General features: G+C 40.9%; 1 protein-coding gene across 6 annotated transcripts in view; it reads right to left on the bottom strand.

Moving 5' to 3' along the window:
• Nucleotides 1-25,290, bottom strand: part of rbm27 (RNA binding motif protein 27) — a 101,381-nt gene that overhangs the window by 36,178 nt on the left and 39,913 nt on the right. For 5 of the 6 annotated variants that reach the window (XM_055642690.1, XM_055642686.1, XM_055642688.1 and 2 more), the window contains exons 8-17: nt 21,522-21,653; nt 19,634-19,717; nt 16,630-16,779; nt 13,056-13,200; nt 10,581-10,740; nt 10,184-10,432; nt 7,532-7,675; nt 6,306-6,428; nt 5,225-5,299; nt 1,952-2,122 (exon numbers count right to left, since the gene is read on the bottom strand). In XM_055642690.1, coding sequence (XP_055498665.1) covers nt 1,952-2,122; nt 5,225-5,299; nt 6,306-6,428; nt 7,532-7,675; nt 10,184-10,432; nt 10,581-10,740; nt 13,056-13,200; nt 16,630-16,779; nt 19,634-19,717; nt 21,522-21,653 — 1,433 coding nt within the window. The remainder of the gene's footprint in view (nt 1-1,951; nt 2,123-5,224; nt 5,300-6,305; nt 6,429-7,531; nt 7,676-10,183; nt 10,433-10,580; nt 10,741-13,055; nt 13,201-16,629; nt 16,780-19,633; nt 19,718-21,521; nt 21,654-25,290) is intronic. The other variant, XM_055642689.1, reaches the window with a different exon arrangement.

Genomic DNA, 25,290 nt, shown 5'->3' with positions numbered 1-25,290 from the left:
TATGGCATTCAATTAGAAAAAAAATGGCAACCACTTAATCTGCTCTAGCCTAATTCTCAAATTGTTAGTTTGTTAAATTACTCAATGTACAGATAATTCTGATTGGAAAGATCACTTGTCCTTCCTTCCAATTCCCAAAGCCTTTTTAAACCATTCACCCCTGTGCATCCTCCATCGTAACTTCTAACTACCAAAGGGTAAAGAACTCATGGACCTTGGGCAATAAGTTTGGCAGGTCCACTGCTTCTACCTCAGATTAGTTTATGTCATGCATACCACGATACAATAAAATTCCTTGTTTGTTTGAAGCTCAGAGTAAACTGTGTGCATGGTAATGGTAATGATAAATACAATTAATGATAAATCTTAACTATTCCAAATACATAATAGTGCAATAACGGAATAACCAAATGAGGTAGAGTTAAGAGTAAGAGTACATGGCAGCACCTCCAGGAAGAGAATGTGAAGGAGGTGACATGTACAAGGCTCTGATAGCAGTGGGTCAGAAGCTGTTCTTCAGTCTGGACATCAGGGCTTTCATGCTTCTCTATCTTCTCCCAGAAGATAATGGTGATCTCCCCTCTACTACTTCAGTCTAGAGAAAGGGTCTCAATCCAGAATGGAGATAGTCTCTTAATTTTGAGATTTGCCTGAATACAAACTGCATTTTCAACTCACCAGTGCAGTATCTAGATTTATTACCAAGCTCCTTTTAGATCAGTAAATGAGATTATAATAACTAATTTGCTATCTTAAAACAAGCTCAGGTAAACAAGTCGGACGAGGAAAGATCTTTGAAGCAAAGAAAGCTGCTTGAACATAAGCAGTTTAAAAAAAAAAAATTAAACTGATGGCAACATTCTTTCTAATGAATCTTAACTAAATCTAGAGCTCAATGGGACAGTATTCAAGCATAAATTTCGTTCTTAAAAGCCAATAAATGACTTTAAAAAAAAAAATAGTGAGTTCTATTGGGCAAGTAAATCAAATGTATTCATTTCCCATTGTAACAATAACCTGTACATGGTTGTAACTTATAACAAACAGAAAAAGGTCATGTCTCAGACCAGTCTTCAGCAAATCTAATTCCTTATATCATTCAACCCCAATATCTACTTTTATAACCTTCCAGAAAACTTACTTCACAACCAACAATTTGTCCTGGTCCAACCACACTGATGTGATTGCCAAGAAATCACGACAACGTCTCAGATTCCTCAGGAAAATTAGCATGTCGGCAATGACTTATTGAACGAATTCTCGAGATCCATAGAAAGCAGATTTGTGGGAAGCATTATAACTTGATTTGGCAACTGCTCTGCCCAACTAGGTAAGAAATTGTGGAGGGTTGTAGATGCATGCAGCCCATCCTATTACACAAACCAGCTTCCCACTTCTGACTTCATCTACACTCCACAATGCCTCGTGAAAGCAAACAATATAATCAAGAAACTCTCATACCAGTCATTTCCTCTTTTCTCCCCCTTTCCCATTGGATGGAAACTGCAAAAGTTTGAAAGCACGTTCCACCAGATTCCGGAACAGCTTCCTCCCTGCTCTTATTAGACGTCTGAAAAATCCTCTCGTGGGCAGAGGGTGTCATCTTGATTTGCAAACCTACCTCATTGTGGCCCTTGCACTTTTCTGCACTCTCCCTGCAGCTGTATCACTCTATGGTATTTTTCTCTTTGCAAGCCTGTTGTACCAATATGGTACAACAGGCTTGATAGTACTCATGAATGGCTTGATAGTACTCATGAATGGCGTGCTTTACTGGATAGCACACAAGCCAACGTTTTTCACTGTACCTTGGTACACGCGACACTAATAAACCAGTTCCAGGACCAAGTGTTACTCTTCCAGTAAAACTAAAGAAATTCTCTTCTTATTATTAACATTTTTAAAAAATAAGGCACTGGTTAACTATATATTAAAAGAATCAGAGACTAACGTCAGATTTAGATTTTGGTTGCGCTGGAACCGATGGCGTTGGTGCTGATGTGGCTTTTAGCTCATCTCGCAATTGTGATATTCTTTCCGTTATATCATTAATTGTTTTCATAATTTTGGCTCTGTCTTCTGTTTTCATATTTTTATTTTTTTCCAACCTGCAAATTAATACCTGTAAAGGAAATTAAAAATATTCAAATAGTTCTCAATCTATACTCAATAACGTAAAATCAATAGTACTATCCTTGCAAAATGAACACTGTCACATGAATTATACAAAATCTTTCAAATTTAGAATGGTACACTAACAGAAGGGAAAAAATGAATAGGTCTAACATATTATGCAAAACTGCAGGGAAAATTGTCCTTATTATCTCAATCTTACATCTGCATTCCTCTGAATAATGGCCTTGCACAACCTACATATCTTTTACTTGTTATTTCCCAAGAGGCCTTTCAATTTAGAGGTGGTTGGATGAATCTTGGAAAATTAACCTGCAGGTACATCTAGCAATTAGGAAGCCAAATGATACGCAAACCATTACTGCAAAGATGTTAGAGTAAGAAAAATGCAATTATATAAGACTCCAAAAGAGACGATGCTTGATGTACTGGGTGCAGTTTTGGATTTCCTACCTCAAGGAGAATATGCCTGTTTTTACCAGGGAGTGAGAGGGTCCTCTTATGAGGAGATATCAAGTGAACAGGGTTATATCAAGTGAATTAGGCTGAATGTCACAGGACATGATCAGAGTCCTGTGACATTTGGCCTAATTATTTTTAAAACACTTGGAACCGAAATAAAGACAAACAATATTCATGAAATTCAGGAAAATTTAAAGAAAAAAGCCACTGAGTCCATCACGTCAGGTGATCAACAAAAAGAGTTGCCCAACCTTAATCCATTTTCCAGGATTTGAGGAATGGCCTTACATAGAAACAAAGAAAATAGGTGCAGGAGTAGGCCATTCGGCCCTTCGAGCCTGCACTGCCATTCAATGTGATCATGGCTGATCATCCAACTCGGTATCCTGTACCTGCCTTCTCTCCATACCCGCTGATCCCTTTAGCCACAAGGGCCACATCTAACTCCCTCTTAAATATAGCCAATGAACTGGCCTCAACTACCTTCTGCGGCAGAGAATTCCAGAGATTCACCACTCTCTGTGAAAAAAGTTTTCCTCATCTCGGTCCTAAAAGATTTCCCCCTTACAAGTCACAGCTTTTCAAACAGACATCGAAGCCCTGGAAACATAGAAAGTGGGTGCAAGAGTAGGCCATTCGGTCTTTCGAGGCAAATTTTCAATGTGGCGAGGAGTTCTGTCTCAATTACCTTTCCAGACATTGAGTGCCAAACCCCCCACACCATCTCAGTCCAATCTTTTTTAAATAATGTGTCAATTCCTTTAGTTTATGGCCAATCACATTTGCAAAATAGGCCCACCTTTTATATTCCACTTAAATTAAGTCTACCCTCAGCTTCCTCTGTTCCTCAAACACCTTCGCATTTCCATCTTTCCACATAATTAAAATTTAGTACTTGCAACATCTTCATAAAACTAGTCTGCACTTTCTCAAGTGCAGTCAGAATTTTCTTATCATGTGGTGGAACTGTATGCAGAGCTCAAACAGTGGCCTAAGTGTTCCATCCAACCCCAGCATGGCCTTGCTCCTTGACTAATGATGGAAAGCAACCTTCATGTAATTTTAACCAGCTAATAAAATGTTACGGGTCTAGATATAAAAGATAATGAATGGCTGTTCCCTTCAGTGGAGGGGTCAAGGATTAGAGATCACAAGTATAAAATATAGGAGGAGGAAATGAAAAGCGACACACAGAAAACCAGTTCTTATTGTGCAGATGGATACTGAAAAGCAATGTCTACAGATTTGGTGAATGCAGATTCTATGTTCATTTTCCAAAAGACCACTGGACAAAAATGTAGTGAGGAATTTTTTTGCAAGGCTACAGAGAACAGACAGGCAATCAAGAATATTTTATTGTCATATGTACCAGCAAGGAATTACTTGCTGCAGATTAACAGGCCTGTAAATGCAATAACATAAATATATAATGAATACAATAAATTAGTAGGCATATTAGGTGACCATAATAATACAAACGTAACATCTGTGGCAACCAAAGACACAGTCCATAGAAGATCATAGTTACTGAGATTAAGTGTTGTGTTGTGTTCAATAGCAAATGTTTGCTGCAAAATAGCTGTTGTTGAGTGTTGTGGTTTGGTTTTCAGGCCTCTGAATTTTCTTCTCAAGGTAATAGCAAAATGCAAGCGTGGCCTGGGTGGTGTGGATTTTTGATAGGTGTCCTTTGGAGGGAGCACCTCCTATAGATCCCTTCAATGGTCATTATCTGTGGACTGTGGCAATGTCCACTACTCTCTGTATTCTCCTTCATTCCTGGGCGTTCCAGTTGCGGAACCAGGCCATGATGCACACTCACTGTTCTCTACTGAAGCTTGATAAGAGTATTCAATGACATCCCGAATCTCCTCAAACTTCTGAGGAAGTAGAGGTGTTGATGAGCTTTCTTTATGATTGTATCAAGTTACTGGGCCCAAAGATCTTCAGAGATATGCACACAGAGGAACGTGAAGCTGTTGACTCTCTCCACCACTATTGACAAAGTCAGGTATGTGATTCCTCAGCTTTCTCTCCAGAAGTAAACAATGAGCTCCTTGGTCTTGCTAATATCAAGAGCAAGATTGGTGTTCTGGCAACAATTAATTATTTTCTTTGGGATGGGAGAGATGGGTGGGGAAGAGTGTAGTTGAACTGATTAGTTGAAATAGCAGTGATCCAGCAGAACCACAAGGGGTCAACTTGCTACCTTCTGTATTCAATCTTTTCTGCCCAGCTACCGTTAAAAATTAGTAGACAAACTCCTGGTCCCATTTGCATTAATGTACCTCCCAAGTAGAATTACCTTGCAATTCAATTAAGCAAATTTCACAATATTATTAAATTCATTTAAACCTTTATCAACATTTGAAATGCTCAGTGATCCAGCAGGTAATAGAAACTTGATCATTAGGAGGTAGTTTAGTAATTAATAGATCGAGGAATATTGGTGTATAGAGAAAGAACACAGCAGAGGATGCAAATTGTTCCCACATGGCAGACTATGCCTGCAGTCCCACAGCAGCCAGCAAATCCATCCCACCGACCCCGTCCCCCCCAAACACTCATTTGTATAAAAAGGTTGGGAGTTCGTAATTTGGAGACAAACTTAATTTTTGACATGTGCTTTTACCTTCTGGTACTCAATTTGTTTTTCCAGCATCTCTTGTTGTTTCTTCCTCATATCTTGCTGCAATTTAAAAGCTTCCTAAAATTAAAAGTAGACATTTTATTTTAGCAATATTTCAAACAAAATCTTTATACTGTTAAACCGCAGTAAAATAAAATTGACCCGGTTATAAAAAACATTTTCTGAAACAGAAATGTTTAATGATTTCTGGAAAAGATCCCAATCTCAAAGTTAAGAACATTGTGGGTCATATTATAAAAGGACTACAATAAACTTGCAACATAGAACACAATTTATTCTGTAGTCAATATTTTACCAATTATGGACACAAATCTGCAAAGTCTATGAAAATTTAGTCATTATTCCAAAGCGTTGGTGTAAGACTCGAGAATAAAAACTCTTATGAGGTGGGCAGCTAGTCATGCAACATTTTATTTTAACAAATATCCCTCACTTTACCAATAAATTTCCTATTATAAAAAAACACCTTCAAAATGTTTCTCCAACCAGGATCTTACCACACTGCCATAAAAGTAAATTCACTTTTATGCCCTTGTTCTAGCTTTTCACAAGTTCACAAGTTTTGGTAGTAGAATTAGGCCATTCGCCCCATCGATTTAATAATGGCTGATCTCTGCCTCCTAATCCTACTTTCCTGCCTTCTCCCCATAACTCCCGACACCCGTTCTTTTCTGTTCTGACAATAGGTTATCCGATCAGTTTATTTAGAAGCATAATTTTTGTCCTCTTGTGTCCCATCCTCTAGGTGATTATTAGAGGAATAAAAATCTGCTATTTTCCAAATCATGCATCCGGTAATTACCGGACACATGATTTGCCACACGGTATAGCAGCCGCTTTTAGCCAATCAGATTGCAGAGATTCTTAGTCTGAAGAAGGGTTTTGGCGCAAAACGTTGCCTATCTCCTTCGCTCCATAGATGCTGCTGCACCCGCTGAGTTTCTCCAGCATTTTTGTGTACCTGCAGAGATTCTTAGACCCATTTTATAATACTTAATATCTTTGAATGATAACTTTAAGATCAGCGATTTCAAAACAAACAACAGCAATAATGTCCAAGTACCTGTTTTTTCTTCTGAGCTTCTTTAGTTTCAAGTGCTTTACTCTGTGCTATAGACTTATGAGTTGGTTTTGTGATAGAAGAACTATAGCCTGCCTTTACCAGACTGGTGGATGAAGGAAGCACCTAGGGGAATAAGAATTAGCACAATAAGTTCACTGTGTTAGAATCACGGTCAAGTATTACACCATGTGAAACATCATCCAATTTCTGCATTAGAACAAAATAACCGGATGGCATCAGAAAATGTTAGTCATAACATTCAGGTGAGGTTGAATAACCGGTTGCAATATCATCTGTAATCATTATATATTTCCATATTTCAAACAGAAGAGCAATCTGCTCTTTCAATTCCACAGTACTCTATATATTACTGTATAATAAATATTTTTTTTGCTGGCAACACATTCAAGTATCTAATTCAATCACCATCACAAGGCAAAATGATTTTCCCACCATACTGCATATTGTGTTTTTTTCTTATTATGTAACTATGAGTACTGTTCTGTTCCAAAACTGGAATTAGTTAAACATTGTTCCCCCCCTTTCTGAAGTAGTCCAAGGCAAACAAACATCCTTCTGAGTCCAGTAGACAAGTGTTACTATGTATCTTATTGCATTCTTATGATGAACCTTTGGTCATATTTTTGAAGTAGGGGAAGAAAAACAGGTCTTCAAAGAACAGTAACTTGGAACTCTGGAAAGCCATGACAGGAGAATACAGGTGCTCAGCAAAGTGGTTGCTAAGTCTGTGCTTGATCTCACCAATGTAGAGGCAGCGATATTGAAAGCGTTTAATGCAATGGAGGAGGTGTCTGTGCATCTTTACCACACCTGGAAAGGCTGCCTAGGTCCCTGGATGGAGTTGAGGGAGAAGTTTCGGGCATACGTGTTGCACCTCCTACGATTGCAGGGGAAGTGCCTGAAGAGGTGGAGGGATGGATTGGAAGAGATGAGCACATGAGGGAATCACACAGCGTGCTGTCCCATTGGAAAGCAGATAAAAGTCTACATGAAGTGGATCTCTGTAACATCATCAGCCCATTCCCCTCTGGGGAGTGTCTGACTCGCCGAGTTGCTCCAGCAGCTTTTTACTTTGCGCTCCTTATCAGGCCTATCTTATACATTACATCAACTCATTACATCAAAAGTTTCAAGTTTAGTATTTCTATCTTGGTGTTCAATTTTTTGTCAAGAGGGAGAAACATGAAAATATTAATATCAGATACCTGCGAAGCTTCTCCACCTGTCCCAAACTGGTTTGAACAGGGTTGCAACCCGTCAGGCTGATTTCCACCAACTGACCCAAGTCGTTGCTTTGCTGGTGTATTTGTTAGCACAAAAGACCCTGGACTTTGGTTTCGATTTAAAATCTAAAACACAGAAAACAGGTCTGAGACATCATAACACTTCTTCCTCCAAGCTCATCAACTTAAAAAAAAAATTCTATGCTTCTATATTAACAATGAGATTTTTGAATGCCTGCTTTTAGAAAATGGTCTGGTCACCCTTTATAGAATCTGCGGTTTATAATAAGCTTTCTCAAAAGGTGTTAAGACTGAATGCAAACATAATCAATAGTGTCACCTCCCTCAAACAGGTGACCATATACCCGAATCAGAAGCCATGGATGAACAGCGAGGTCAGGCTACTGCTGAAAGCACGGGACACCGCTTTCAGGTCAGGCGATGCTCGAGCCTACAGTTCATCCAGGGCTAACCTGAAGAGGGGCATCAGGAAGGCCAAGCACTGCCATAAGCTCAGGATTGAGGAGCACTTCAACAACAACTCCGACCCCCGACGCATGCGGCAAGGCATCCAGGCCATAACGGACTACAGACCCTCCAACATCACCCCCACATCCAGCGACGCCTCCTTCCTTGAGGAGCTTAATCACTTCTATGGCCGCTTCGACAGGGACAATCTAGAGACAGCCATCAAGGCTGTGCTACCTGCCGATCACCAACCCCTCACACTCACCCCCTACGACGTATACGTGGCACTGAGTAGGACTAATGCACGTAAGGCTGCTGGCCCTGACGGCATCCCCGGGCGCGTGCTCAGGGCCTGTGCTGCGCAGCTGACAGACGTCTGGACTGACATCTTCAACCTGTCACTTGCCCAAGCAGTTGTCCCCACTTGCCTTAAAACCACCTCCATCGTGCCAGTGCCAAAACACTCCACTGCGGCAAGCCTCAACGACTTCCGCCCAGTTGCACTTACCCCCATCATCACCAAGTGCTTCGAGAGGCTGGTCCTGGCACACCTCAAAAGCTGCCTACCCCCCCCACACTGGATCCCTATCAGTTTGCCTACTGCAAGAACAGGAGTACGGAGGATGCCATCTCAACGGCACTTCACTCCGCCCTCTCCCACCTCGACAACAGAGACACTTACGTAAGAGTGCTGTTCATCGATTACAGCTCAGCATTCAACACCATTATACCATCAAAACTGATCACCAAACTAGGTAACCTGGGCATCGACCCCTCCCTCTGCAACTGGATACTGGACTTTCTAACCAACAGACCCCAGTCTGTGAGGTTAGACAAGCACACCTCTTCAACCCTCACCACCGGCGTTCCACAGGGCTGTGTGCTGAGCCCCCTCCTCTACTCCCTCTTCACCTATGACTGCACACCTGTACATGGTACTAACACCATCATCAAGTATGCAGATGATACAACGGTGATTGGCCTCATCAGCCACAACGATGAGCTGGCCTACAGGGAGGAGGTCCAGCACTTAGCAGCATGGTGCGCTGACAACAACCTGGCCCTTAACTCCAAGAAGACCAAGGAGCTCATTGTAGACTTCAGGAAGTCCAGAAGCGGCACGCACACCCCCATCCACATTACGGAGGTGGAACGTGTTTCTAGCTTCAGGTTCCTGGGAGTCAACATCTCCGATGTACTCTCTTGGACCCACAATACCTCTACTCTGATCAAGAAGGCTCATCAGCGTTCCTTCTTCCTGAGGAGACTGAAGAAGGTCCATCTGTCTCCTCAGATCCTGGTGAACTTCTACCGCTGCACCATCGAGAGCATCCTTACCAACTGCATCACAGTATGGTATGGCAACTGCTCTGTCTCCGACCGGAAGGCATTGCAGAGGGTGGTGAAAATTGCCCAACGCATCACCGGTTCCTCTCTCCCCTCCATTGAGTCTGTCCAAAGCAAGCGTTGTCTGCGGAGGGAGCTCAGCATCGCCAAGGACTGCTCTCACCCCAACCATGGACTGTTTACCCTCCTACCATCCGGGAGGCGCTACAGGTCTCTCCGTTGCCGAACCAGCAGGTCGAGGAACAGCTTCTTCCCGGTGGCTGTCACTCTACTCAACAACGTACCTCGGTGACTGCCAATCACCACCCCCCCCGGACACTTATTATTATTTATTCAAATCATTTGCTATGTCGCTCTTCCAGGGAGATGCTAAATGCATTTCGTTGTCTCTGTACTGTACACTGACAATGACAATTAAAATTGAATCTGAATCTGAATTCAGTGACATATCATTTTTTAAGTAACATGTTTGTAAAAACAAAAAGCAAACTACAATTGATTGTTTACAGGATGCAAATGACAAAAGCACCTGACCCTACATCAAGGAAGCCTAGGTTACATTTGATAACTAGTCATTTCTGTACTTTTAACAAAACCAGAATGGTAATTTCCCATTCTGTTTTTATTTTAAATGTCCAATCCTTCTGTATAAAGCAAGGATAAACAGTTGAATAAAATACAGTGTGAAGTAAAAACAATGTAGGATAAGAAATGATTTTAATGACTGCAAAATAGTAAAGCAAGGGAGAAAAGATCAAGCAAAAGACATCGACATAGTTTCCAACATAGGGAGCTGAATGTATAATAATAAAATAGTACCTTATGAACTGTGTTGTGTTGCGATACTGCTAATTGTTGTGTCTGAACTTCATGCTGATGCTGATGCTGATGTTGATGTTGTTGATGTTGTTGATGTTGTTGATGTTGAATCCCATTGTTTTCTCTGTGCCAATACACCCTAATAAATCTATTGTTCAATACTGCGGCAGTACTGGAAATGGCTCGCTTTGCCTCCTCATTGTGTGAGTACTGAATGAGAGCTGCTTCTGGATCCCCTCCAAATGCAACCTGTGTGATTAAGCAGGGAATCGAGATGATACAGAAAAAATAAAATTCCTCAAATTCAATGCTCATTAATAAATAAGAATTGTATCGATGTTTACTGCATAATTTAAACATGAAATATTCATGAATTATCTTCCTCCAGTTCTCTTACCTGAATGTTGACAATAGTACCAAATTTACTGAAATGTTCATTCAGCTGGGTAATGGTGTTCATTTCCCTTGGGATCTTGCGTACCTCCAGCTTTGTGTTATCGTAAGCATGCTGAATTTTCTTCTGGAAACCTTGTTTGTTTTGATGGTTAAAATGTTGCCTGCCAAATTTTGAAAAAAAGCGTAGCATTTACAAAATAATACCCAGAATTGAAGACTTTTACACTTGGTTAAGAATCAGCTTTGAACATTAGGATGCAGTGAAATTTAGTTGCAAATGTATCTTTCAAACCATCACTACCAAAACAAGCAGCTTCTAAAATCAACATGCAATTCTATCTCTATAAACACCAGACTGCTCTCTTGTAAAATGGAGGAATAGGAGGTGTTGCCATTATCAAGTTTGCATGAGAGTAAGTGGCCGACACTTCCTAAGGTTTAGATAAGTAAAAATATTGGGATTCCAGAATAGATGCTGTTTAGAGAAATCAGAATTCTAGAACATTCAGATAAATAGCTGCTTATTTTGGACTGAGACAAAGAGAAATTTCTTTGTGAAGAGTCGCAGATAAATTTTGGAAGCTCTCTACCCTAGAGACCTGTGCACTGAGTTCAAAAGTTGATGGTAGATCTTTGAGCAGGAGGAGCTAAGGAGAGGAACATGGGGTGGAAAGTAGATTTTAGCTATGAGATTCCGAATGGCAGGAACGCTGGGGTTATTCTCATTTCTTCATAATCACCTTGTCTCAACATGAAAATGGTTACCAAATTAATGTAAAAAGTATAAAAGGATGTGTTTAATTAAAAACAAATGTTGTAATCTAGACTAGAAAGATACAATACTTTCTCTCCACTGAATGCATAACCTTCATATTTTACTTTCAATAAGCATGTGTCCATTTAAATATATATTAAAAATTCTTCAAAAACAGCTATTATACTGTGGGACAGGGTGCTTTTTCGTTTCATTAGTGACCCAAATCTGTATTTATAACATATTGTGTAAAAGGTTTATAGAAATCATGCCTGAAACTCGTCAAGAACAAAACCTGCACATATTTTTAAAATATGAGAAAAAACTCAAATTTTCCATGAAGTAATTGTCCAAACAAAGCACTTTTGACATTGAGTCAGACGCCAATTGACCAATCACGCGCTTTGTTTCATGCTAACTAGGCAGCGAGCACACTGGGATCAGGGCTGCCTCCTAATAACATCACAACAATAGCAAGGTTTCGAAGGAATAAAGGTAATGCTAACCTTGCTGATAATTTTGTTTTACAACTGATTTATCTTTAAGTTATAATGTTGTGAACAGTGAAATAAAAATGATAAATAAAAATGTAGAGCTAGGGTTAGGATTAGGGTCAGTCAGTCGGTCAGGCTGTTGGCCGGCCGGTGGATGCAGTGAGGGGTCGGGCACGTTGTCGTCGGCCGGCCAGTGGGTGCTGTGAGGGGTCAGTAGGTCTGATCGCTGGCCGGTGGGTGCAGTGAGGGGTCAGTCGGGCTGTTGGCCGGCCGGTTTTGCAGCGAGCGAGTGGGCGGATCGACGGAGCCGGCGCTATGGTGGTGCTGAAGACCCACCCGGGCGGCGTGCAGGGCAGTGCTGCTCCCCACCATGTTGACATAATTGTGACATCGGGTGGGCTGCTGCTGATGACGATCCAGAAGGGCATGCTGGCCGAGGTGAACACACTGAGACCGGCCACATGTATGGAGCCCGCAGCCGATCCCCAAGCAGCTCCAGCCGTGGGCAGCTCTGGAGGGGGGTGGGGGGGGGGCGAGTTAGGGTTAGGCATTTTCCTCTCAGTGAAAGATGCCTCAGCCTTCCCCCAGCCTGGCATCGCCCCCGTCTCACTATAGCCGTGACCCCCACTCTGCACACAGCAGTCAATGGGGTTCAGTAAACAGGGGACCGCACAGAATCTGGCCTCACCCATTAATTAGGTGGGTTCAGGAGCCGGTGAAACCCGGGACCTCAGCGGCAGTCTCACTCAACGGATTCACAATTATATTCATTATATTATTTTTATTATATAACTCCAGTCATATTCACAGTGTGTGTGTGTGTGTGTGTGTGTGTGTGTGTGTGTGTGTGTGTGTGTGTGTGTGTGTGTGTGTGTGTGTGTGTGTGTGTGTGTGTGTGTGCGCGTGTGTGTAATAATATGGTTTAAATAGACCGCAACACGGAATTAGGCTCCCCATAGCGTAATATGAGCATTGAGCACTAGATGGCGCTGTACCTTTTTCGATCTAATTTTCTAATTAGCTTAATTAATTAGTGTGATGAGTTATGAATTCCTTCTCAATTATAATCAGTGCCAAATTTCAAGTAGATACCAGACATGGGTCAAGAACATTAAATTCTAAACACATTTTTGATGCTCGGCCCACAGCACATATCTAAGGAATGACTCTAGACACCTCTTCAAAACAAAAATATGAACCAAAAAAGTGCATAACAATGCAATCTTACTTTTCCATCCAAAGTTTTTTCATTGGTGGCCCATCCAAGGCCACCACAGTTCTCTTTCTAGATTCTGGTTCAATGACCACACGTGAAGCGTTGTTGCCGGCAGTTGCAGCTATGCACATCTCCGCTTGATTAAGTTTTATAGGTACTAAAAAAGTCAAAAATAGGAGAAAGTTAATATCAATGTGTTAATTTACAAAGTGAAGTCACTAATGTTTTATCTCAAACACTAGATTAGTAAGACATTTGAGAGACTGTGGCATTGGCTCAGCACCCAATGGCGATAGGACCATCGACTTGAGTCTTTCCCAACAGATCATTTGCGGGTAAGTGCAACTACCACCAAGCTTTACCGCGGCCCTCAACACCAAAGATCCTATAGACCACTCCTTCTAAATGCAATGGGCTTACGTGTAATACGCAACGGGGCGGAACGTGGGCCTTTTTTTCATCCATTTCAGTAACCCGACCCGACCCGCAGTGTAATCAACGTTGCGGGGGAACAGTTTGTGTTAATAAATTATAATTCTGAAAATGGGGAGAAGATTTTTACCAAAGAACTTTTATTTTTACGAGGATGTTTCCGTAACCGGCTTCCGTCTCCGCATTAGTTACCTTTGCTATGAGATCTTTGGTGCGGAGATGGAAGCCGGTTACCGAAATGGGGCCGAAAATTACCCATGAATTTGCCCATGACCGTACTGCTTATTTTTCATCGAGTGATCTATCTTGCTTGCTATAGGATCTTTGCTCAACACAGAGGTTGGCAGCATTCCTTTATGGTCAACTCTCTGCATTAGAAGACAAACAGGTTTTGGGCAGGGCAAAGTGCCACTTTCACAGAATAGATTATCTTCCAGCAGCAGTCGATGGTACTCTCAGTTTACATCCCTGGGAATAGCCAGTGAAGCACAGTGCTGAGCTACACATTTTTGCCTAGAATCAGTTGGAGACACAAATCTCAACAAAGACCACTGTATCCCTTTCCAGACTTTCTTGACAAACACGCAATCTGTAAGGTGGTGGCCGACTATCTTATCCACACTGCAGTGGCCTCCAGTGAGCATGTGAAGAGGATGAAACATTGAGCAGATTTGTTTCTCAACAGAAAATTTTCAATAAGGAACTGATGTACAACAGAGTACCAGTCCCATCCCTTTATATCTATCTCCATCGTATGATGTTCTTGGGCAAATTACTGCAATTTATTTCAGGCCAAATTCAAGAAAGCAGTCTTTAAGAATAAAATGTCGAATAAATAATTAACACTGAAATCTGCATGGAATGATTTATCCTGAATAAATTAAAAATGATTTCCCTTTAAGATCAAAAACAAATCCTCTTAAGTTAAAGAAAACACAAGTATTTTTGTTCTTTGGAATAAGTGTGTTCGGTATTTCAACTGCGCATGCCCAGGTCATAGGTCACTCGAGATAAACAAGAGCTGCTGTGTGTATACAGACCCGACTACAGTATCCGTTGTCAGGATCGAACCTGGGTCTCCGGCGCTGCAAGCGCTGTGAATTGCTACTGGAGTAAGCAACACTATTTCTCCCCTCTCCACTGGTCCATGCAGAAATCTCAGCAGTGACAATCTAATGTGCACAAACTGCATGTGACAAAAACGTGCATGAAAGGGACAATTTCTCGGCATTAACACTGGAGTTTGGGAGGAAGTGGTGGGGACTATTCACAGGAAGAGAAAGGCCTTAGGGTACAAACCAGAACCAAGGGCCTTTTTCTGTGCTGTGTCCCTAAACCAAATTAATCTAACTAGGTAAACACAAGTCATCGGAGGGCGCAGGAAGGGTGGACACAGGAACAGGTGGGGGTTGAAGGAAGGAAGGAAAGTTGTCTTGGACCAAAAAGAACTTGGGGGCTAAGATGTCAGGGGAAAAATGTAATAAGAACCAGAGGTTCAACTTTTTTCACAGTGGGCGGTGGGGAAGTTACTAAGGCAGGTATAATAACAACATTTGCATGGAGAGGAACCCTCTATCTCTCTGTCTGTGTCTGTCTTTCTGTCCACCCTGCCTCCTATTCTCCACTGTCCCAACAGATGAATCACGATCCGGTGCCCCTCAGTCTGGGTGTATGGGTTCCATTCTCACTCGGGCAGCCCTCCCGGGTTATACAGGGTTATTATACAGGAGCGAACCACGCATCCCTCTCCTGCATAACCTCAGGAGGCAGATTTGTGAGCTGAGTCTCGCTACCGTCCTCGTCCCCTCCCGAGTGTCCCATCCCTGTCCGGGGTGACCCTGGACTGGCGGGACACCGGCCCGGAGCCGTGGCGGCCCCAGGTTTACAGCCAGCGCGGAGAAGAACCGCTAACTCCAGCTCAACTCTGCTCCATCACCCGTGGAACCCGTTCCCCGACGGGCTGGGAACCGTCAGCTGCATCTCTCGCCTTGTCCAGTGGCTGTCGGTGAACCCCACCGCTGTTGGCAAAAGCCGAGCACCAGTCAACGGGAATACACACAAAATGCTGCAGTAACTCAGCACATTGTGTCTACCTATGGTGTTAAACCAGCATCTGCAGTTCCTTCCTACATGGTAATTAACGGGGTATCAATTACCCTATCAAATGTCGATAAAAAGAGAGAGGGAGGGAGGGAGAGGGGGTGGGGGGAGGGACGCCTGTCTGCTATTGAGTTAGCAGAATTCTAGATTAATTCATTGGTAGAATAGCTAACAATTTATGCAGTTTATACAGCCAGCGCTTAGTTTGCTTTTTCTTTATCACGAATGACCTTTGACAAATCCCATGATTCCTTGCATTTTACGGAATACCGAACTCGCTTATTGGGTGTTCAGTATGCCTGTCAAAAACGAACATTAGCTCAGGCAATAAAATTTCAATAGTAAGCACCTACAACACTTTAATTTTATTTTCATGCTCCAATAAATTGTTGAGCAGGAAAAAAATTCCCTCGCCCTCTTGCAAGGTGTATACGCCCGTAAAAATATAACAACGAAATATAATTCTAAATCCAATGACAGATCACTAAAATATATAACCCAATGATTCATGTTTAACCCTGCTGGATTTAGTGATTTGTAATTTCCTTCAGTGCAGAATATTGAATTATATCATTATTTTTATTACAGGCACACATTTTAGGCACAAACACTTCAATATGTAAGAGTTATTCAGATTTACTGTCCATTTAGATGAGGGGCGATAACTGTTTTTTGTTTAAAACTCCATCCTCTTTAGGAACCAAGAAAATCGTAGCCTATTTCATCAATTAAGAACGTACTTAACATGTAAAGAATAATTCACATAATATGCATGCTCAAAAGCTGCCTTTATGAGAATATCATGTGTAATTATTTTAACATTAGATTTGTTGTTAATCCATTAGAAACCAAAAATGTTATGACTATATTGTTGTAAAGCTTGTAAATTTAATAACACAAAAGCTAAGGATTGAGAAGGTTCATAGAAACTTTCATGAATAACACTGGGTGTAAATGTTAATTCTCATTTTGAATTCTGAACCACCAGCCCTTGGCAAAAAACAAATGTATGAATAGGTAACATTCTTAAAGTTTGTACCAGGCAAACATTTACCTCGTTGAGGACTATCCATGGTGCTGGACGTTAATCCAATCAAATTAGGACGCTCCGTCTGAACGCGTGGGATGTAGTGTCGATAGGGAGGTCTTGCACCACCGGTAATACTGGGAGCCTCAGGATTATAACCATCAGGCTCATAGTTATCTGAAACAGAAGCACTTCATTAATCTTTAACAAATGCATAGTGAACTGAAGTAAGGAATATAGCAAAACTGTACCAGGTTGTTACAAATACAATTTTAAAAAAACTTGGAGAAATTAAAATACAAATTGACATGCTTGCTGTGAGAATGAAAATTATAATGACTAAACATTAACTCAGCAATTTCTAATTTAAGAATTCTGTTGAAGTTCTAAAAATAGTAGCTTGGATATTGCAAGTGAAAAGATTTAAGACAAACTCTAAACCTATTTTTAGATTTAGTTGAGCATTAACCTTCTTTCCAGGTCAGATAGAATGCTCATTTTTTATCTTTTATGTATTAAATGAATATAGTTAATAAATGCCAGTGTGCCCAATGTGTCTGTTTACTGAACTATTGCAAATCTTGTGAAGGTCCTTTCTCAGGCACAGTGTGCATACCAGGAATTTGACCCAACAACAATTAAGTAGCAGCAGCAACATGGTTCAAAGTCATGATGGGAGGGAAACTAGCAGTTGGTTGATCTTTGAACTTGTTGATTGCGGAAATTGCCAATCAAGCTGGTCCTACTGAAGAAACTGGGCATAGATGCTGCAATCCATTTTGGTACAAATTGAAGTACAGTGAGCTAGTCAGAGGCAGGGCTGTTTAGTGAAGAATTTTACAATATTGGCTGGCTCTTAGGATTACAATTTAAACTTAATCACTGTTTGAGTGAGGATTGTGCCAAGTGTTCAAGAATACCGTTGGAGATACCCTAATCCAGGGAAATTGAGAGAATCCAATCACTTTCCTAACATTACTTAAATGACAAAGATTTTGGAGTCAGAAAGCAACCCATTCATTATTGGGTGCCCAACCTCCAACCGCTCCCTGTCACAACAGGACAAGTGCAGCAAATCAAATTATCTTGCTCACCAAAGGGACTTTGATGGTGGAAGCCTCGTTAAAAGTAACGTATTTTAATAAAGATGGAAGTGGCTTTACAGTGTAGGCCATGTGTGGCAAAGTTCTGTATTGTTGGACAAATGCTGTCGTAGAACAACTGTGGAACCTATAAGGATACCTATGGAAAACCTATGACGGCAATGAAATAAAGAGATCTCACAAATAGTGAAGATAAAAAATAAGATCAGTTAAACCAAACTATTAGGGCTTAAAGGAGGAGCTGCAAAGATCATTTTAAATATTATTTTTGCACAATGTGATATTGGGTGAAAAAAGTAATTTCTCAGGGCTAGAATACTGCCAATAAATATTAGCAGGATTCCTATCTTGTACGTGATTTAAAAACTCCAGACACTTCTGCCTGAACAAGATGCATTATTTACATTTTTTTGTTGCAGCAGATGTTGTTCATAAATATTTAAAGTTCATGTTAATCCATAATTTTGTTCAGATTCCATCAAATAACTAATTTGAAATCAAATTCTACCTTTTATGCACTATAATTTCTCCAGAAAAAAAACAGAACTATTTAGCCTCGGCCATTATTAAAAGAATAAAAAGCAGGGTAGTTTAGATATTTAAATGCTTCCATATGGATGCCAAAAGTTGCTGGCAATTTTATAAAGTAATGACAGAAAGCACCAACAGATTCACCATCATTACAGACATAAAATACTGACAAAGAAATAAATTCAAAACAAAATGTAATTAAATTCTCTGTCACCTGCACCTTATTTCCCAAGTCCAGCATAATGGCAGTGGTGAGGTGCAGGTTGGAAAGTAGTACAGAAAGGTTGTTGAGTGTTTTTTTTGAAGGGCCTGTCCCTCTTAGGCGATTTTTTAGGCGACTACGACAATGGAATTCACCGGTCAGCACCAGCGACAACCTACGTCACCTGGCGACAACCTATGACAACACCTACATCAGGAGAAGACAAGCTGCGACAAGTCTAGTCGCCGGCAGTCACCTAAAAGGGACAGGCCCTTAACACTCTGCATTCTTTCTCCATCTTTATTGCCCCCAAACTGAGAAAGCTATCCAGTTAATTTCAGTGTCACAGGTCAAATCAATGAACTACAACAAAAAACAAATAAACATTTAAGAGTTCAACAAAATCCTAACATTGAAACCAATTTGATTTAACCGCAATCCAACATCAACTTCCTTCATAAGTGCACAGTTACTGCTACAATTTACCATTGTTTCCTGTACCAAATTTTCCACGCCCATGAACGCTGCCACCCAGAGTAAACCACCATCAAGCTCCTCTCAAATTCAAATAACACACTGATTTATAAACACATTGTTTTCTTTTCCCACTATCAATGTATTACAGATCCAAGAAGTCCAGCTCAACAACGGTCGGAAAACTTCTGTAACATGCGATTGCACGTTCAAATGGCCTGCTCGTGCCTTTAGAAATGAAGGAGTTTGAGATAGGCTTTCAATGCCTGATCACTCAAAAGAAAATAATTCTTGAGACAGTGGTTGTTTGATAATGCTTCTCTGGAGGCTCTTGGGATATTACTTCAAAGACATTAGATAAATACAAGGACCAGTTGCAGCTTTTCAACATTTTAATATAACTAAATCGGCTATAAAATAGAGTTTGACATTTATTGCCTCACCCCACCCCCAACCAAAGGATCTGCATATTGGTGTTTGCATGGTGTCTGAATTTACTTTAGAGAATAACAGGCTATATGTCTTTCAGGTACAACTAAAAGAATAAACTCTGCAGCCATTAATTGTATAATGGTCACCGACTAGTTTGGTTAGGTTGCAGCATGCACACAATGCATGCATTAGAGCATGCTTAAAGGCCAGGCTCTAACCCATCGCTGACTTTCACTGAAACAAGATTGGTGTTGCCCTCAATATCCAATGACTAAAGCCCTCTACAAACCTGTCGCCCTGCTTCCCTCCAACAATAAATGTTCATGTTGAGACCCTGGAAAGCATAGAGCACGTCCTACATCTTGGGTGTCACCTGTCAGTGAAGGCAGAAAATGATGATGAAATTCTCCATTATGTTCAATGAGCCAGAACAACCTTTGGTTGAATGTGGAAGAATGTGTTTGAAGTTCAAGACTTCAAGCCTGCTATAAAATGTATGATTTATGTGATCCCAGCCCTCCCATTTGCTCTGTGACTTGAACTATATAGAAAGCAAACCAATGTCAGTAGCGACTCCCAGGTTAACATCACCAGTGCTGGGGCCCTACATTGTTATTGCTGCACTTTAAATGCACACTATATTGTTAATAATACAATATACTGCACTAGATTGTGTGTTTGTTTTTATATGTTGAATTTTTTCTTGATTATTATAGCCTCTGAGTGCTTTGTTTGCATATCTATTAGAAACATAGAAAATAGGTGCAGGAGTAGGCCATTCGGCCCTTCGAGCCTGCAACACCATTCAATATGATCATGGCTGATCATCCAACTCAGTATCCTGTATCTGCCTTCTCTCCATTGGCGCCCGAACAGGAACTTGAACCCTGGACCCTCAGATTATGTGCTGCAGGTAAGAATTTCCCTTTAAGGGGCATATGCCAATAAAACATTCTTAACTCTCACTCGACTCAGACAGCTCTGTTGGCCATGCCACATTATTCACTTGCCTGACTTACTAGACTCCAAAAATATATAGTCCTATCACACAGAGATTTCCGGGAAGATAGATTAAATAATTCATTATATTCTCAAGGCCTCCTTGAAATAAATGCAATATTCCTACTGACTCTCGGGAACTCCTCGCCCATGACTGCTCAAAGTGGAGAAAGAACATTCGAGCTAGCACAATAAAACTCTTAACCAGCAAACTCGGGACTTTTATCTGTTTTTTTTTTAAATACATTACACAGCAGCAAAAGTTCTCAGGAAGCACTGTCACAAACCAAAATATCAGGATAATAGAATGGCAGATTATTGACGTTTTGCACAATGAAGAACCTCAAGAGAGCAAAGAGTATAAGCAAGTCCTGTGCTAATTACAGGAGTGCACATCTGAAGTACCCAGCTGCCTGCCCCAACAAACAACTCCTGCCCCATTTGTAGAATAGTCTTCAGTTCTACATCTATATCAGCCACCTCAAAACCCCCCAAAAAGCTAAATGAGAAGCATGCCATGTTCAATTGCAAGAAAACATCTAAAGATGCATCTTTGGTATAAACCAGCATCTGCGGTTCCTTTTTATTAGATTTAAAACATCTAAGAAGATGTTTTCATAGATTAACTCACTTCAGTTTCTGATTTGAACAATACTATGTATAATACAACTTAATTGAAATATCCTGATTCTGGTAGTGTCATGATGAAAATTCAACTTATGATTCATTTAACTTACCTACACACAACCAAAGTATCAATAGCCATAATCATAACAAACCAATAAAGAATTTAAAACATCAGTAATAAAGGACAAGCATACAATATAAAACACTGCTGGAAAATTGAAATATAAAGCAAAAATATCTGGAGATGGTCAAAAGACCTGGCAGCACCGATGGGAAGAGCAGCACAAGAAATCTTCCATCAGCTTGAAAAATGATTAACCCGATACATTAACTCTGCCACAAGAGTTGGCTGGCCTCTAATTTCTAGCACTTTTTTTATTTTATGGAAGCGTATCATTATGATAAAAAATAATGCAAGCAGTAAAGGAGGGTTTGTATCCAGCAAGAAAGCTGTATAACTTTAAACACCAACATTGCTGGTTATAACTTCATCAAAGCATACAAAATAATAATTACTATCATCCTGGAGTTTATAAATGCAAGGCACTTACATTCTGAAGTTGCATATGGTGGATACTGTGGTAAAGGTGGGGGCCGTAATCCAGGTGGCGGCAAATTGGGTACTGTAGTGTTCCCAGAGATTTCAATGCCATCTATACTGCTTTTTGAGATTGGACGTGGTCCTATAAAGATAACACAGAACAAATTTTAGTTTGGAGATACAGCAAGGAAACAGACCCATCGGTCCACTGAGTCCACACCGACCATCGATCACTCCTTCACACTCGTTCTATATTATCCCACTTTCTTATCCACTCCCAACATAGTCGGGGGAATTTTAGAGGCCAATTAACCTACAATCCCCACACGTCTTTGGGTTGTGAGGAAACCGGAGCACCCATAGTAAACCCAATCTATCAAATGGAGAATTTGCCCACTTTACACAGGCGACACCTGTGGTCAAGATTGAACCCGGGTCTCTAGGCACTGTGAGGCTGCAGCTCTACCAGCTCCACCACAAATCATGGCTTTCAAATCATTAATATGGAAATGGATAATACAAAGCAGAAACATACATCAACTTATTTAGTATATTGTGCTCTATTTAAATTATTTTCAACTTCACCACTTTAACCCCACTCACACCAATATCTTACAGCCAGGTTGCTAACGCTTCATGTGCAAGTGTAAGAATGGAGTGGCTTTACATACAAGGCAAAATAATTAAAGTATATGACGTACATTCACTACATGAAATTCAACAGTTAATCTTTTTTGAATTAAAGTTAAAATTGTTTTCGTCTCAAACTCCATCTGACATTCTTTGAAAGATCAGTTTATAAGAAACTGGACCACAATTGGGCCATTTTTTAATGTCATGTCTGCTCTGTCATTCATCAAGATCATGGGTGATTTGACATCAAATCGTTTCACTTAATATCCAGAAATTTGGCACTAATTCTTTTGGATGAAGTGAGTTTCCTTAGTATTTTGGGTAGAGATTTGCAGAAGACTTATACCATGTGGGAATTTCCCCTCAACCACTAGTCTATATGAATTCTGAAACTTTGACCTCCAATGCCAGACTCTTCAATTGCAATTTTCTTAAAGGATCTTTACATTTGTTCAATGGTTTTTGATCTGGCTAGTCATGCTTAGACTGAGAAAGATGTCCATCAAGGAATTGAGCCTTGGTCTAGCTCACAAAGTGCGGAGATGCTAACCACTATACTAACAAGAAGCTGAGAACAGAAGCAGTTATGAACCCTTCCAAACTGAGCACATCTACTGATATTTCTTGTGCACAAGACTACTACTTAGTATAATAGAGAGTGGTACCACCATCTACCTGTAGATAAACACAAAATGTTGCAATAATTCAGCAGGTTAGGTAGCATCTCTGCAGAAAAGGAATAGGTGATGTTTCGGATCGGAACCCTTCTTCAGACTCCTTCTGAAGAAGAGTTCAGTCCCAAAATGTCACCTATTCTTTTCTCCAGAGATGCTGCCTGATCCGCTGAATTACTCCAGTGTATTGTGTCAATCTTCGGTATAAATTAGTTCTCCATCTACAGTTCCTCCCCTGAGGGGAGGGAATCCGCTCCCCGAGGGGTGCTATGGGGACAGTGAGCGACAATTATAGCTGCGCCACCCCAAGCACAAGACGTCATTCTTGCACACCATCAGCTTCTGCCCATACGGGCAGGTGTTCTTCTGTCAATTGGAACCCCCTGGGCAATATACCCTGATCTCTTTTATGAGCCCTGGGGGGTCGTTGTTCCCTAAAGGAGCCGGCGTCCGTTGGACATGGCACTGTGCCGCTGTCATCGCGAAGTGAAGACAGTACGGGCCGGTGCAATGAGCGGGGAGCTGGAGAGGGGAGGGAAGGGGTCACACACATGGCCGGGAAGCAGAGGGGTGTTAGGTGGGGTGAAACTGAAGGGAGCGACAATCTACTGCTTTCTTCCCAGCAAGACCATGTCGCTATTCAGCATATTGTCAATTTAACCCTCCCGCGCAATTACCCTCTTCTTCTGGTGGGGATTTAGTTCCCCTTTGTTCTGCGGATAAAGGTTGTGCACCCTTACTAACAAAACTGAGAACAATCAACTCTACTGATATTTCTTGTGCAAGACTACGACTTAGTATTCAGGTGGTACCACCATCTAGCTGTAGATGCATCCAAAAGCAATTCAGCAGGTCAGGTTGCAACAGCAGGGAAGGTGTTTTTTTGACCCTTCTCTTGCTCAACCCCTAGATTGACCCTCTGAAGTCTGGAACATTCCGTTACTCCCTTATGCTAACGAGAGCGAGCCATTGCTGCCCCATACATTTAAAGTCATGTGAGATTCTCTATTTGTATTTAAACAAATTTATCACTTTTAATAATTATCCAAATCAACTTCAATTGCTTGTAAATGCCTCTGATTATCTAATGTATTTAATAACAGAATAAGTGGCAAAAGGTCCTCAGTAAGGCACAGAGTACAGGCTACCCGAGGCTGTTTGCAACTTTCACCCTCTTTTAATCCAAGGCTATAGAATGTAGGCTGCAAAAGGAACAGCACAGCCATGGGGCTAGGATGAGAGGCCAAGCATAAGCAGCAAATTGGACTCATTTTGTACTCCTTTATGTTGTTTTTCATATTCCCAAGTCACTAGGATAAATTAAATGGCAACAGAGGGAATATTATGCAGCTTAGCCCATTTGAAGTAGTCGTTTTTCCCCAACACAGTCTTAGTGTGTGCACTCTTCACTCTGCACATGATTTTGACAGTCGGCAAATTTCAATCTATTCGGATAGAAACATGCCTCCAAAAATGTTTGAAACAATTTACAAAAAACCCAGTTTTCTTTATAATTCAATTCATTGTTAGGTTTGCATCTGTGTACAACCATGTAGCATAGTTCTATTGCATCTTCCAATGCAACACCAAAGAACATTAAAAAAAAAGGAACATCAGCAGTCAGGTTTATAAAGCCGCCTTCACTGCATATCAAGATAATACCCGATGCTCGAACCTTACTGACCACAATTCCTCAATTCACCAAGAATTCATAGAAACATAGAAAAATAGGTGCAGGAGTAGGCCATTCGGCCCTTCGAGGCAGCACCGCCATTCAATATGATCATGGCTGATCATCCAAAATCAGTACCCCGTTCCTGCATTTTCCCCATATCACTTGATTCCGTTGCCCCAAGAGCTACATCTAACTCTCTTGAAAACATCCAGTGAATTGGCCTCCACTGGCTTCTGTGATCCAGATCAATCTTACTTTCAAATAAACAGCAAAGTTTTATAACCAACATCTACAGTTTCTTGTTTCTGCACTTTGTCACCTATTCATGTTCTCCAGAAATGCTGCCTGACCTGCTGAATTACTCAAGCACTTTGTGTCTTCTTTTGTAAACCAGCATCTGTAGTTTCTCGTTTCAACATGAGGAATTTCATTTCATTTAATACAGCATGTGACACAAATCACAAATGCATTGCATATTGATGTGATGGCCTTAAGTTCCATTTTAGCCTTTGAGGAAATCAAATAAACATTTCAAGAAAATTTTGCAAGACCATGGAAAAGGGATCAAGTGGTAGAACTCGTGAGCTGCTGTTTTGGTACAGAAAGGTTGGAAACATAATGGGCCAAATAGCCTAATTCCGTGCTGTAAATCGTACTACGATTATCTACAAATGTGTTATTTTTATTTTCCCTGGTCAGTGTCATTGAGTGATAAAGTGTGGAAACAGGCCCTGTGACCCAACTTGCCCACACATGTCCCAGCTACACTAGTCCCACCTGCTCACATTTGGTCCATA

Source organism: Leucoraja erinacea, chromosome 11 (assembly GCF_028641065.1).
Source record: "Leucoraja erinacea ecotype New England chromosome 11, Leri_hhj_1, whole genome shotgun sequence".
Classification (NCBI taxonomy): domain Eukaryota; kingdom Metazoa; phylum Chordata; class Chondrichthyes; order Rajiformes; family Rajidae; genus Leucoraja; species Leucoraja erinaceus.
The sequence above is the reverse complement of the archived record's forward strand: the minus strand, read 5'-3'. Positions and strand labels throughout refer to the sequence as shown.